At 35.2% G+C, this 16,185-nt stretch overlaps 1 protein-coding gene across 13 annotated transcripts in view; it reads right to left on the reverse strand.

The window, feature by feature from the left end:
- MYO9A (myosin IXA) overlaps nt 1-16,185 on the reverse strand; it is a 277,041-nt gene that overhangs the window by 160,044 nt on the left and 100,812 nt on the right. For all 13 annotated transcript variants that reach the window (XM_082383557.1, XM_082383556.1, XM_082383560.1 and 10 more), the window contains 2 exons: nt 13,424-13,545; nt 7,782-7,923 (listed from right to left, as the gene is read on the reverse strand). In XM_082383557.1, the coding sequence (XP_082239683.1) occupies nt 7,782-7,923; nt 13,424-13,545 (264 nt within the window). The remainder of the gene's footprint in view (nt 1-7,781; nt 7,924-13,423; nt 13,546-16,185) is intronic.

The raw sequence follows: 16,185 nt of genomic DNA on the forward strand, positions 1-16,185 counted from the left end.
ATAAGTACCAGTAACAGGAACTTAAAACATCAGTCTGCCCTACTCCAAAGATCATCCTGTCCTATTAATAACTATACCATAAAACCTAAAATTCAAGATTTCTTTTCCATGAGGACTGTCAAATGTTGATAGAGACCTTCCCTTTTCAAATGTAATGGTCTTGTTTCTCTGCCTTCATATTTCTAGATTTCTAAGTACATTTCATAAAATCACATCATCCTTGAAACTCTCTTCTATTGGCTTCCATAACAACACACTGTGATTTACTACTTACTTGTTGTGCAGTCCGTTCTCAGTCTCCACTGTTGGTTCTGTATTGAAAATTCTTAGGGTTTAATCTTGTGTACTCATATTTTTCCCTCGATCATCTTGTATCAGTTGATCTTGACCATAATTATGACTTGAAACACTATCTAAATGATGAAGCCCAAATCTGTATTTCCAGCTCAAATATTTCTTGTTATGTCTGAGATCCATTTATACATCTTAAAGGTATCTTAAACTCGAAAGAAAATGCATGACTAGTATTGCTTATATGTTTGAAAGCACTCACCAGTGAAACCATTTGGGCCTGGAATTTCCTTTGTGTAAAGTTTTAAACTACTGATATAAATTATTTAACGGACGTAGGGTTTTCAGGTTTTCCTATATTTTCCAGTGTCAATTTTGGCAATGTATTTTTCATGACATTTTCCATTTTATCTATGCTGTCAAATTTATTGGCAAAATAAGTTCATATCTTTTTAATATCTGTAGTGTATGTAGTTAAATCCCCTTATTCATTTCTGCTATCTGTAATCTGTGAATTTCTTTTTTCTTTCATTAGTTATTTTCGATTACCTTTTACTTATACAGTCTACCCTTGAACAACATGGGGGTTAGGGAGGCCGACCCACCCGTGCAGTTGAAAATCCCGTGTAACTTTATAGTTAGCCCTTTATAGTATCCACGGTGCTGTATCCATGGATTCAACCGATCGTGGATCACGTGGCACTACAGTACCTATTTATTGAAAAACACTTGTGTGTAAGTGGACCCCCACGTTCAAACCAGTGTTGTTCAAGGGTCAACTGTATTATTTTCTGTTATCCTTTCAAGGAACTCACTTCTGGCTTTGTTAATTTCTCTCCTGTATGTCTGCTTTCTATAATATTGATTTCTGGTCTGCTCTTTATTATTTCCCTCTTCTAATTTTGGGGATTTAATTTGCTGTTCTTTCCCTAGTGTATTTTCAACCAGTCTTCCTTTCTAACATATGCTTTTAAAGCTATCGCTTTTAATGCATCCTACAAATTTCGATATGTTGTTATCTTCATTAATGTTCAGTTTAAAATATTATCATTTTAATTGTGATCTGTTTTTTAACTCAGGCGTTATCTAGAAGAATTTTACTTAATTTCTAAACACCCAAAGAATATCTAGTTATGATATGCCAATTAGGTCAGTTGTTTAGTACTGCTGTTCAATTGTTCTGTTTTTATTGATTTTGTGTCTGCATATTCTGTTTTTACTGAGAGATACGTATTAAAATCTACAACTTTGATGGTAAACTTGTCTAGTTCTACTTTTGTTCCCCTTTTGGCTTATATAATTGAACTGAAGTCATTAGGTACATACAACTTTTGATATGTCTTCTGTTGAACTGGTCCCTTTTATTGTTATGAAATGTGCTTATTTATCTCTAATAATAATTCTTGTCTTGAAGTCTATCTTGTCTGATAATAATGTAATTATACCAGCTTTCTTTTAGTTAGGGTTTGCCTGGTGTGTCTTCTTCCCATCCTTTTATTTACTTTCAACCTATGTGATAATATGAATGAATATTTTTTTGTTTTTGTTTTAGACTGTATTTTTAAATTGAGATATAACTGACACACATTGTTTAAGGCGTACAAAATACTGATTTGATACATTTACATACTGCAATATGAATACCACTTTAGAGTGAGCAAACACCTCCATTATGTCATATAATCATCATTTTTTTGTTTTGTGGTAAGAACATTTAAGATCTGGTCTCTTAAAAACTTTGAAGACAATGCTATAATCACAATGTTAACTATAAATACAATGTTTACTATAATTACAATGTAGCACATTAGATCTCCAGAATTTAACTGCAGGTCTGTATCCTTTGCCAGCATCTCCTCAATTCCCCCACCCCCTAGTAACCACCATTCTACTCTGTTATTCTTAATGTTTGTTCTAAAATCTGTTCCTTCCTGTCTTTTCCACCTCAGGAAATAGCACCTCAAATTCACCCACCAGCTATAGCCAGAGATCACTTACTTGGAATTCATCAATAAGGTTTACTGACTGTACCTCCAAAAACTATCTCATAATCATCTAGATCTCCTCCATCTCTACTGCCATCTCAGTGGTCCAGTTTACCTTAACATTTCACCTCAACTATTTTAAAAAGCTATCTAATTCATCTCCCAGCTCCCAATCTCTCCCTCTGCTATTCCTTCTCCTCCAAGAAATCAATCTTTTAAAAACACACATCATATCCTCTGCTTAAAAATCTTTTCATGGCTCCTCATAATAATATCAACAAAAACCAAATTCCTTTAACTTGGTCTAGAAGGCCTGAAGAACTAACTTGCTGTCCATTCTCTGAATTCATTTCATGCCACTATTTTCCTTGATCACTATAATCTAGTAACACTGACCTGTTTTCAATTATTTTAACATATTAAATTCTGTCCTATCTCATGGCCTATAATATTCACCATCCTAACCCCTCACCAAGGTAACATTTACTTCAGCTCATCTCTCAAATTTTGAGTGTCTCAAAGAGGTGTTGATGGATCCACAAATTCAAAATCCACTATTTCACTACTTTCTCTCACAAAACCCATTCATTTATTTATACACATAACCCCATTTATCTAAATTAAACACACACACACAGATATGTATATGTGTATACAGAGCCAGGAACATGTCTGCTAATTTCTCACTAGATCATTCTGAACACCAAGCACAAGGTCTGACATGTGTTCTGTGTTTAATAAATATCAGTACTTCCTGAATAAATGAATCAGTGATGAATGAATGAGTGATCTTAATTCTGACTCTCACCTCAAGATCCAGGAGAAAACGTATTGCTCCACCATTCTCCATATCGTCACTGCATTACTTAGAAACTCTCTTAAACGGCAGGCTTAAACATCAAGTGGTTGAAGGGTAATGGGCTCATCAATTACAAACAAAAAATGGGCAAGGGCTTCCCTGGTGGTGCAGTGGTTAAGAATCCGCCTGTCAACGCAGAAGACACGGGTTCGATCCCTGGACCAGGAAGATCCCACATGCCGTGGAGCAACTAAGCCCATGTGCCACAACAACTGAGCCTGTGCTCCAGAGCCCGCGTGCCACAACTACTGAAGCCCGCGCACCTAGAGCCTGTACTCCGCAACAAGAGATGCCATGACAATGAGAAGCCTGCGCACCACAATGAAGAGTAGCCCCAGCCCAGCCCCAACAATTATAAATACATATGCACCCAACATAGGAGCACCTCAATACATAAGGCAACTGCTAACAGCTATAAAAGAGGAAATCGACAGTAACACAATAATAGTGGGGGACTTTAACACCTCACTTACACCAATGGACAGATCATCCAAAGTGAAAATAAATAAGGAAACAGAAGCTTTAAATGACACAGTAGACCAGATAGATTTAATTGATATTTATAGGACATTCCATCCAAAAACAGCAGATTACACTTTCTTCTCGGGTGCACATGGAACATTCTCCAGGACAGATCACATCTTGGGTCACAAATCAAGCCTCAGTAAATTTAAGAAAACTGAAATCATATCAAGCATCTTTTCTGACCACAATGCTATGAGATTAGAAATCAATTACAGGGAAAAAAACGTAAGAAACACAAACACATGGAGGCTAAACAATACGTTACTAAATAACCAAGAGATCACTGAAGAAATCAAAGAGGAAATCAAAAAATACCTAGAGACAAATGACAATGAAAACACGACTATCCAAAACCTATGGGATGCAGAAAAATCATTTCTAAGAGGGAATTTTATAGCTATACAAGCCTACCTCAAGAAACAAGAAAAATCTCAAATAAACAATCTAACCTTACACCTAAAGGAACTAGAGAAAGAAGAACAAACAAAATCCAAAGTTAGCCGAAGGAAAGAAATCATAAAGATCAGAGCAGAAATAAATGAAATAGAAACAAAGAAAACAATAGCAAAGATCAATAAAACTAAAACCTGGTTCTTTGAGAAGATAAACAAAATTGACAAACCATTAGCCAGACTCATCAAGAAAAAGAGGGAGAGGACTCAAATCAATAAAATCAGAAATGAAAAAGGAGAAGTTACAGCAGACACCGCAGAAATACAAAGCAGCCTAAGAGACTACTACAAGCAACTCTCTGCCAATAAAATGGACAACCTGGAAGAAATGGACAAATTCTTAGAAAGGTATAACCTTCCAAGGCTGAACCAGGAAGAAATAGAAAATATGAACAGACCAATCACAAGTAATGAAATTGAAACTGTGATTTAAAATCTTCCAACAAACAAAAGTCCAGGACCAGATAGATGGCTTCACAGGTGAATTCTATCAAACATTTAGAGAAGAGCTAACACTCATCCTTCTCAAACTCTTCCAAAAATTGCAGAGGAAGGAACACTCCCAAACTCATTCTATGAGGCCACCATCACCCTGATACCAAAACCAGACAAAGATACTACAAAAAAAGAAAATTACAGACCAATATCACTGATGAATATAGATGCAAAAATCCTCAACAAAATACTTGCAAACAGAATCCAACAACACATTAAAAGGATCATACACCATGATCAAGTGGGATTTATCCCAGGGATGCAAGGATTCTTCAATATATGCAAATCAATCAATGTGATACATCATCTTAATAAAATGAAGAATAAAAACCATATGATCATCTCAATAGATGCAGAAAAAGCTTTTGACAAAATTCAGCACCCATTTATGATAAAAACTCTCCAGAAAGTGGGCATAGAGGGAACCTACCTCAACATAATAAAGGCCATATATGACAAACCACAGCAGACATCATTCCCAATGGTGAAAACTGAAAGCATTTCCTCTAAGGTCAGGAGCAAGACAAGGATGTCCACTGTCACCACTATTATTCAACATAGTTTTGGAAGTCCCAGCCACAGCAATCAGAGAAGAAAAAGAAATAAAAGGAATACAAATTGGAAAAGAAGAAGTCAAACTGTCACTGTTTGCAGGTGACATGATACTATACATAGAGAATCCTAAAGATGCCACCAGAAAACTACTAGAGCTAATCAACGAATTTGGTAAAGTTGCAGGATACAAAATTAATGCACAGAAATCTCTTGCATTCCTATACACTAATGATGAAAAATCTGAAAGAGAAATTAAGGAAACACTCCCATTTACCATTGCAACAGAAAGAATAAAATACCTAGGAATAAACCTACCTAGGGAGACAAAAGACCTGTATGCAGAAAACTATACGACACTGATGAAAGAAATTAAAGAGGATACCAACAGATGGAGAGATATACCATGTTCTTGGATTGGAAGGATCAACATTGTGAAAATGACTATACTACCGAAAGCAATCTACAGATTCAATGCAATCCCTATCAACTTACCAATGGCATTTTTTACAGAACTAGAACAAAAAATCTTAAAATTTGTATGGAGACACAAAAGACCCCGAATAGCCAAAGCAGTCTTGAGTGAAAAAAACAGAGCTGGAGGAATCAGACTCCCTGACTTCAGACGATACTACAAAGCTACAGAAATCAAGACAATATGGTACTGGCACAAAAACAGAAACATAGATCAATGGAACAAGATAGAAAGCCCAGAGATAAACCCACGCACCTAAGATCAACTAACCTGTGACAAAGGAGGCAAGGATATACAATGGAGCAAAGACAGTCTCTTCAATAAGCAGTGCTGGGAAAACTGGACAGCTACATGTGAAAGAATGAAATTAGAACACTCCCTAACACCATGCTCAAAAATAAACTCAAAATGGATTAGAGACCTAAATGTAAGACTGGACACTATAAAACTCTTAGAGGAAAACATAGGAAGAACACTCTTTGACATAAATCACAGCAAGATCTTTTTTGTTCCACCTCCTAGAGTAATGGAAATAAAACCAAAAGTAAACAAATGGGACTTAATGAAACTTCAAAGCTTTTGCACCACAAAGGAAACCATAAACAAGACGAAAAGACAACCCTTAGAATGGGAGAAAATATTTGCAAACAAATCAACGGACAAAGGATTAATCTCCAAAATATATAAACAGCTCATGCAGCTCAATACTAAAAAAACAAACAACCCAATCCAAAAATGGGCAGAAGACCTAAATAGACGTTTCTCCAAAGACATACAGATGGCCAAGAAGCACATGAAAAGCTGCTCAACATCACTAATTATTAGAGAAATGCAAATCAAAACTACAACGAGGTATCACCTCACACCAGTGAGAATGGGCATCATCAGAAAATCTACAAACAACAAATGCTGGAGGGGGTGTGGAGAAAAGAGAACCCTCTTGCACTGTTGGTGGGAATGCAAACTGATACAGCCACTATGGAGAACAGTATGGAGGTTCCTTAAAAAACTAATAATAGAATTACCATATGATCCAGCAATCCCACTACTGGGCATATATCCAGAGAAAACCACAATTCAAAAAGACACATGCACCCCAATGTTCACTGCAGCACTATTTACAATAGCCAGGTCACGGAAGCAACCTAAATGCCCATCGACAGACGAATGGATAAAGAAGATGTGCTACATATATACAGTGGAATATTAGGCATAAAAAGTAATGAAATTAGGTCATTTGTTGAGATGTGGATGGATCTAGAGACTGTCATACAGAGTGAAGTAAGTCAGAAAGAGAAAAACAAATATCGTATATTAACGCATATATGTGGAACCTAGAAAAATGGTACAGATGAACCGGTTTTCAGGGCAGAAATTGAGACACAGATGTAGAGAACAAATGTGTGGACACCAATGGGGGAAAGCTGCAGGGGGTGGGGGTGGTGGTGTGATGAATTGGGCGATTGGGATTGACATGTATACACGGATGTGTATAAAATGGATGACTAATAAGAACCTGCTGTATAAAAAAAAAAGAAAAAAAAATAGTTTCAACATATTCATTAGGAGTACAAGCTCACAAATACCCAATGGTATATGAAGACATGAAGCCTGTCAGGCCTAATAGATGTAGAGAAGAGAAAAATTCAACCAACTACATAGATAAACTAGTGGGTTTAAGATGTACTGATGGTAACTATTCTTTCAGATCTAAAAAGGCTATTACAATTATGTAATAACCTATATGGGAACCATTTTGCTGTACACCTGTACATCTGCTGTACAACTGAAACTAACACAACATTGTAAATCAACTATACCCCAGTATAAAATAAAAATTAAATTTAAAATTAAATTTAAAATAAAAATTAAATTTAAAAAAATTAGAAAATAAAAAACAATATAAATAAATTGGCTATTACATACAGAATGGACTAAAATCAATTTTAGCTGCAGGAGGAAACAAACAAAACCATCTTCTAATGACAGTAGAATACTGTAAAGTAGAGTATGAATTTTTAGTAGTATCCTTAAACTATCTCCCACTGTTATTGACCAACTACAAAGAGGGCAGTGTGACAGGGATGGGGATATAGTTAAGAACACTCCTCTGCCCTAAAGGCACATTCAGTGAGAAATTTACTGACCTTTACCCCGTATTTCACTTTCCCGGCATAATGCTTTATGATAAAAGCAGGCTCCATCACAGCTGGAAATTCAATGTAAGAATTCTCTTCATGTTGATGCTTAAATTTGTCCAGCAGTGTTTGATTTGTAGCCTGTGGAAAGCTGAATTAAAAATAAAAACAAAAACACTAAAGAAAGATGCAGCAGTTAATACAGTAGTTTTTTAAAATACATTTTAATTACATTTCCATGTAACACATTTAGCAAATTACAGAGAGTTTTCACTTAAATAAATTCTCATAACAAGCTGAAAAATGAGTAAAACAAGAATTGGTATTCCTATTTTGTAGATGAGAGCTCAAAAGTTGTGATTTGCCTAACTCACACTTTGCAAGTGGCAGAAGTGAGAAATTAACTCAGGTCTTTGGATATTTAGCTTAGGTCACAGTGTGCTGCACTACCATAAAACCCAAAGAATAATAAAAACCAAATCATATGTTGTTTGGGGTCAAGAACTTGTAGTAAGGGAATGATCTCTCAATTTGGACAGGTCCTTTAAATCACTGTCATTTTTTGTTTTTTCTTCATGTATGAATTAAGTAGTAATTTTCTTACCTACACCAGTTACTGTATAGCTTTACATTATATCTATGATTATTTCAAATATACATCAATGGGTTTATACTCACTGATGAGCATTTCATATCTGGGAATCATTCAAATAATATTAAGAAGTAACTACATAATAGTAATACAGGCATATAAAACTTCAGAAGAGAAAGAAATCTCTAGTTGGGAACAATGGAAAGGTTCACAGAGGATAAAGGAGGCAATTAATTACGAGCTAGATGTTAAAGGTTGGGTAGGAGTTTCATATACAGAAAATAATCACTGACAAATAAAAAGGACATGGCAAGTATCTTTCAGAGAATAGTTTTATTTAACAGTAGCTGAAATAATGAAAAATAATGTGACATGAGATTGTAAAGATGCTGAATACGATATCTAATGCGTAAAAATTATTCTAAAATTACAACGAAAATGGTTAATTACATAGTACGAATTGGAATCAGGAAGGAGAATGATCTCTGATGTCAGACAGTCATTGCTTAGATTACCAATTCTGTCTGTGACCTTGGGCAAGCTAGGTACAACCTTCTTTAAGAACTGGTTTGTTAACACATAAAATGAGTGAAATGAGGTAACAGAGTGCTAGTAGAATTAAACACTAGTTAAAAACACCTAACACTAGCTGACATCCTATAGGGATGATATAAATGTTACCTACTTTTTTATGTTGCCAACACTGCCATTTTCCTAGTCAACTAGGCCTGCTTTTGCATTCAAATACTATCCCATCTTCAAAATATCTCCACTATCTAGGCTCTTCCTCTCCTATCCAGAACTCTCAGCCATTCTAGAATGGATTACAACTCTTAAACAATTTCAGAGAGTACCGCAACAGCCTCTACAGTAGCCTCAGCGATTCTAATTTTACTTTGTTTCATGTCACCAAACGGAACTATCAAAATAAATTTTCCTACAATAGTGCTTTAATTGTGTGCCTCTCCTACTCTGGAAAACTGGAATCCAAGCTCCTAAGCCTAGACCAACCCAACCTCTGCAAACTTACCACTCACTCCACAGCAGAATGCTTCTTTTCAGGAAGGATGCTCACCTCACTGTCTCTAGGTAAAAGTTTATTTACCTTCTAATCCCCTGAGTAATCAAAAAGCTTATGATTTGTTTTTCTCTTACTTTTGAATGGAGAAAAGAAATTTTGAAAGGAAGGAGGACAGATATGAGAACAATTTTTATTCCAAACAAGGAAAGATGGAAAGAAAAACTCTCCACATGTCCTGCATTCAACAAACATTTGTGGATACATACTACATAACCAAGCAAAAGGGCTTGGAACAGAGTCAGAGCGGACATTGTGCATTTCAAAGCTCTTCATCTAGTGTTCCCCAAAGGCTACCTGCAGGGGCAGCCTTAGAGTAGTGTTTCTTTGCATATAAGAAGTACCACTGGGAGCTTTCAAAAATACCAATGCCTGTACCCCATCTCCTGTGAGTCTACTGAACTGATGCTAGGCTGGTGACACATCAGTACTATTTAGAAGTTTCCCCAGGTAATTCTTATGAACAGGCAAGACCGATAAAATGCTGTCCTAAATGAATGCTCTGATCTTAACTTCAGTTTGTTAAAATGCAGATTCTGATTCAAGAAATCTGGGGTGTAGGACTTCCCTGGCTGTCCAGTGGTTAACACTCTGCACTTCCAGTGCAGGGGACACGGGTTTGATCCCTGGTCAGGGAACTAAGATCCTGCATGCCGTGCGGCCATAAAAAGAAAAAAGAAAAAGAAATCTGGGGTGGAAGTATGAGATTCTGTACTTCTAACAACCTTCAAGGTGCAGCCAGTGTTGCTGTCAGCAGATCACACTAAGTACTATAGAAAAGATTGATAACACTCTTAGCTTTGCTTACACCATTCCTCCTTTCTAAATTCCACACTGCATCCTTTAGAATCTAGTTTATAACATTTGAACAGCCAGTAGATAGCAAAGACAAGATTAAATAAGACTTCTAACTTCCAATCCATGCATCTAAAGCACTACAAACACACTGAATGAAGCAGGAATACCACTAAGGATATATTTCATGTAATGTATTCCCTACAGAACAAAATATTTTTAGAGGAAAAATACTCAAAGTGATTCCCAAAACAGCTCTTCCTAAATGAGACTAATTTATTTTCAACCTCTCTTTGTAGGTACATGACAGAGGGAAAATATTTCATGCCTTTGCATCTTCTGGAGTGTTAAAGCATAGAGACAAAGCTGGTCCATTTACAAGGGGAGGTAATAATAGGACTGACGGACTGACTTACAAAGAAAGGAAAGTAATATTATGCTTTATTAAAAATTTTTATGGAGAACTAATATAAAAGCATAATCCAAGCGATAATTAAGAGGTTATTCAGTCCAATCTCCTACCTACAATAATACCCTGACAGATGATACAAAATAATTACTAAAATGAGAAATTTTATTACTTTATGAAGCAGCTGCTAATCAGCTCTAATGATTAGAAAGTTCTTCCTTATACTGAGCCAAAGTCTGTCTCCCTGTAATTTCTGGCCATGTGGCTTAACCTCAGAAGCTCTTGGGTAACAGCAAAGAGGTGCTATTCTCTTCATGGGGTAATATTTACATTTATGTGAGGTACCAACTGACCACGTAAAGATGGTCTTTATACAATAAGATGTGCACTCAATGAAATTTTGCTTAAAGAATAACAGACCAGACAAAACCCCTTTGCTCTATTCATGTTTTAATTATATATCCACTAGCTCATTTGCTGCTCACAATCACCATAAGATATACAGCACACAGCATTATAAGTTATCATCATCATTTCCTTTTTGCATGCAAGAAAACTGAGGACCAAAGATATTAAGAGATTTGCTAAGCGTAGTTAATAGAGTTGGAATACAACCCTGAACTTCTGACTCTACAGCCTAAGTATTATGGTGAAGCAATACAGGACAATACTTCAAAACACACGCTTATTACTCTGCTCTCTGTATCTACGTGTTTGTTTTTGTTTGGTTTATTCATTTATTTTGTTTTTGTTTGTTCATGAGTTTTTTATATACCAGAGGGGATGGGGCAGGGGGGAAGGCAAAATTGGTAAAAGGGATCAACTGTATGGTGACAGATGGAAAATAAATTTTTGGTGGTGAGCACACTGTAGGGTATACAGAAGTAGAAATATAATGTTGTAAACATGAAACTTATATAATGTTATAAACCAATGCTACCTCAATAAAAAAGGAAAACAAAAGCTCAGGTTAAAAAAAAAAATAAAGCTTAGTTAGAAACACCTGGAGTCCAGGTATTTGAATTTGAATATTTGAGTTTGAATCTCGAGTCCATCATTTACTACATATATGATCTTTTCCTCGAATGCTTAAACTTTCTTGTTCTTTTACCATGAAATAGCTCAAACAAAAAGAACTGCTTATCATTTCAATATCTACCATAATGGGTCTCAACACTAAATATCAAAAATCACCTATGACGCTTTCCAAAATAAAATACACCAGAAGTAAGGTATGCAGGCTGAGTTAAGAACTAATAACCTTACAATTTTATAAGAGACAATGTATGTTTCAGGACACATAGAGCAATACAAGAAACTTTCACGACTTTGGACATAAAATTAAAATATTTTTTGTGTTGGCTGCATTTTAATTCATTTAGATTAACGGAAATAAATGTGATAGACTGGCGATAGAGTGGGTAGATGTAACTGTTAGCAGTCTCCTTTCCAATATATTTTGCATTCTGCCATATTACTTTATAATTCTATGTAGCAATTCTGTGTTTATGGCATATTAACAGGGTGACATATAACTTACCATACATACCAGGATATTCTGAGAGTAAAAGTAGGCACCTTTAATAACTAAAGTGAACAACAGGCATAAACTTTAGATTGTCCCACACAAACCTGGTATATAGTCACCCTATGATAGTAAATGCTTAATTTTATATTGTAGTTTAATGAGTATAATATTAAGCTAGGAATCAGGTGAACTAATTCAATTTCTAAATATTTTACTAAAGAGCAACAGAAAACCAACACACACTTCACTTTGGTTTCTCCAATTCTAGATTTGCCATCTCTTAGGACAATTAAACTATAAATAATACTTTATAGAGCACTGGGAACACTCTGGAGGATGCTATCGGAAGCTTCATTTCTGAAGCATACGTATAAGTTTAGTATATTGAACAGTGTTATCAAGGGATGGCAAATATCTAGCATATGTTGCCACTTAAAACCTGTACAGCCATGGCAGATATCACGAAATCTATTATTATCTTCTCTTCTGCAAAACAGGAAAACTGCAAACACATCTCATATATAAAACTTTTTTTTTTAAGAGCACTGAATAGTCAAAGATATTAAATTGAGCTGGTAAGTTAATGGGCTTTATGTAAGTTATACAGTCTTAATTTGGTACTTGTAAATAGCACTAAGCAGGCCTTCTACCTATAATACTCCAAGAGTTAAGACAGCAGAAGGATTTAGAAAGACCTTTTTTTTTTACAGTTAATTTACCACGTAAAATTGCTGTAAATGATAATGTGTACAGATTTTTCTGTTCAAATATTCAATTGTAAACTTCTTGTTAAGACTGTTATCTATTGCTTTTGTATGGAATGACACTGCAAAAATAAAAAGGACCTTCTTTAACTGGAAAAAAAAACTTTTTTTAAGTTAATTTTTATTGGCATCTAGTTGGCAACTAGATGCCAATAAAAATTAAAAATAAACCCATTCTTAAAACACACATACACAAACTTAATTCAAGAAGAGAGGAACACAAAACAAAAACAAAAAGTAAATATAAACCAACAAATCTAACATCAAAGTGACTCTGTAGAAGAAATCTGGAAAAACACAAGGAAAAAATGAGTTCTATAGCGAAGTCCATCCAATTTTCTTAGAAACACACAAACACACACAAAAAGGGCATACATGGGAAACTTTGGCTCTTTACTTAATAACGTTAAGAAGAAAATGTAGGGCTTAAGAAGACATGAAAAGCCCAAATGGCCAATAACAAAACTGAAAAGAATCATACTCACTTGCTTTCTTCATCCAAAAGATGGAGCAGGCCTGTTGGTTTCTTGCTAATAAGATTTATGCAACAGGTATTATCAATATAATCTATATTGTGCCAGCTGATACCTTCAGCTCTATATTCCTCCTAGGAAATAACATATTAACAATATATTCATCTTGCAGAAAATAACATGAATGTGAGAATAAGGACTAAAAAGCTTTTACCAGGATTAAAAGAATAGTTTAAACTTTTCTCTTTTAAATCACTAATCCACACAATGGAAGAATGCATAAATTTCACTTGTATAAAATCTCGATATAGGGTATGTCTGTTTTCTTTTAAAAGTACATGCAACCTAGCACAGGGAGATCAGCACAGTGCTTTGTGACCGCCTGGGGGGGTGGGATGGGGAGGGTGGGAGGGAGGGAGATGCGGGAGGGAGGAGATATGGGAACGTGTGTATATCTGTAGCTGATTCACTTTGCTATAAAGCAGAAACTAACACACACACACACACAAAAAAGTACATGCAACCAAATTTTCTGGTTAGAATCCTATTTGTGATTCCACTCAGATGAGAATTTAGGGCTGGATTTGTTTTAGCCACACTATCTGATGACTGCACTAAGGAAAAATATAAAATGAAAAAGCCTAATTTCTCCCACACGACTCTAAGCCATCAAAAAGAACTGCTGGATCGTCAACACTGAATTTAATGAAACAATGTCTGGGAAAAGTGGAAAACTATCACCTCCAGTGATCACTGATATAAATCATATGGAATTCATACACACTGAACTTCGGCAAAATAAAACTCTTACAACACCTTTCAAAAGGTGGGGGCAGGGTAGTTTCCCAAATTTCAAGACTAAATAACTCAAAGCTCACATACTAGCAACTATTCAGAACTCTCTTATGAAGCCCCCATTGGTCCTTCCTCAATCTCTATACTAGGAAATCTTCTTTTATTCATCTCTGTGATGCTTTTACTTTTAAACTGTCAGAAAGATGCCCCTGAGAACAAAGAAGTTACGTTTCTACATTGCACTGATATTTAGGCACCAAATAAATATCCTGTTCATCTGATGGTTTTAGTATTCACTGATTACACTTGCATACTTCTCTACAAATATGCTGGTTTTGTGAAATAGTGATTTTGTAATTTTATCATTCTTTCCGTATTATCATTATCCTGTAAAGAAAAAGTGGACCCTACTATAAACTACAGTCATTCTAATTGGGAAAGGTAAATGCTTAATTCTTTCCTCGTAATTAACAATTTCACAAGTAAGTAATGCTATACAAAGGTCACCCCCAAGCAGTGGTAAGAAAGTTTTTTCCCTATTCTTTTTCATAGCATGGATAAAAAGCGTACTAAATTGTACAAGCATATGGATTTTTATAGACATTACTAGCAGTCCAAAATCCCTTCTCATCCCCTTTTCCCAATGATGATTCAGACCCTCTTGCCCAAAGTTAACTATTATCCTAATTTCTAATACCACTGATAAGATTCACCTGTTTATAAATATTATATAAATAGAATCATATAATACATATTCTTTTCATCTGGCTTTTTTTCTTTTACTCAACATTATGTTGTAGGATGCATCTAAAGTTCATTCATTTTAATTGCTGTAGGGCTGGGGTTGTGGAGTACAACATTTGCTCATTTATGCATTGTCTAGGCTGCTTTCTCAATGTAACAGCAGAGCTGAGACCATACGGCCCCCCAAACCTAGAAGACTGATTTGTCTGGTCCCTTTACAGAAAAAGTATGCCAAAATCGGCTACGGAGATTAAGTCTCAAACTTTAATATACAACAGAATCATGTGGAGAGCTTGTTAAAAACAGAAGCCACAAACCTAGAATTTGTGAATAAGTAGGTATAGGGTGGGATCCTATATTTGCATTTCTAAGGAGTGCCCAGGTGATGTCGATGGTACCAGTAGGGGTAGGAGAAGAACAACTCTTTGAGAACCAATGCTGCAGAGTATTTATATACAATGTATTCACCTATTTATATACTATTGATAGACATTACACTTATTTCCAATTTCTGGCCATTAAAAATAATGACATCATGAACATTTCTGTATAAAACTCTTGTTGAACATTTATATACATTTTGAGAGTGAAACCACAGGCTTATAAACTACACATGTATAACCTCAGAAGATACTGCCAAACAGCTTTCTAAAGTGGTTGTACCAATTTATGCACCTACCACCAGTGTATGGGACTTTCCGGTGCACAGTATTTCTCTAATACTTGTATTATCAGTCTTTTCCATTTTAGTCATTCTGGTGAATGCTTAGGAATATTTAATTATGTTTTTAATTTTACTGTCCCTAATGACTAATAAGTGAAAAATCTTCTCCTATGTTTACTTCCTATTTGGATGTCCTCACATGCCTGTGTTCCTGATAAAAATTCTTAGAAAACATCCTTGCCTTGTTCTCAGTCTTAGGGGGAAATCATTCAGTCTATTTCCATTAAGTTTGACATTAACTGTTGGTTTTTTTGTAAATGCCCTTTATCAGGAAGTTCCCTTCTATATGTAGTTTGCTAAGGGTTTTGTTTTGTTTTTAACAAGAATGAATATGTAAATTTATCAAATGCTTTTTACATTTCTATTGAGAGCACCATGAATTTTTTCTTTTGTTAATAGATGAATTAAATTGATAGGTGGTTAGATGTAACAAGCAACAGGAAAAACACCATTTGGTTCTGATGTATTATCCTTTTATATATCTTGCTGGATATATATTTGTTTAGAATTT

Source organism: Balaenoptera borealis (genome assembly GCF_965194805.1).
Source record: "Balaenoptera borealis genome assembly, chromosome: 3".
NCBI lineage: Eukaryota > Metazoa > Chordata > Mammalia > Artiodactyla > Balaenopteridae > Balaenoptera > Balaenoptera borealis.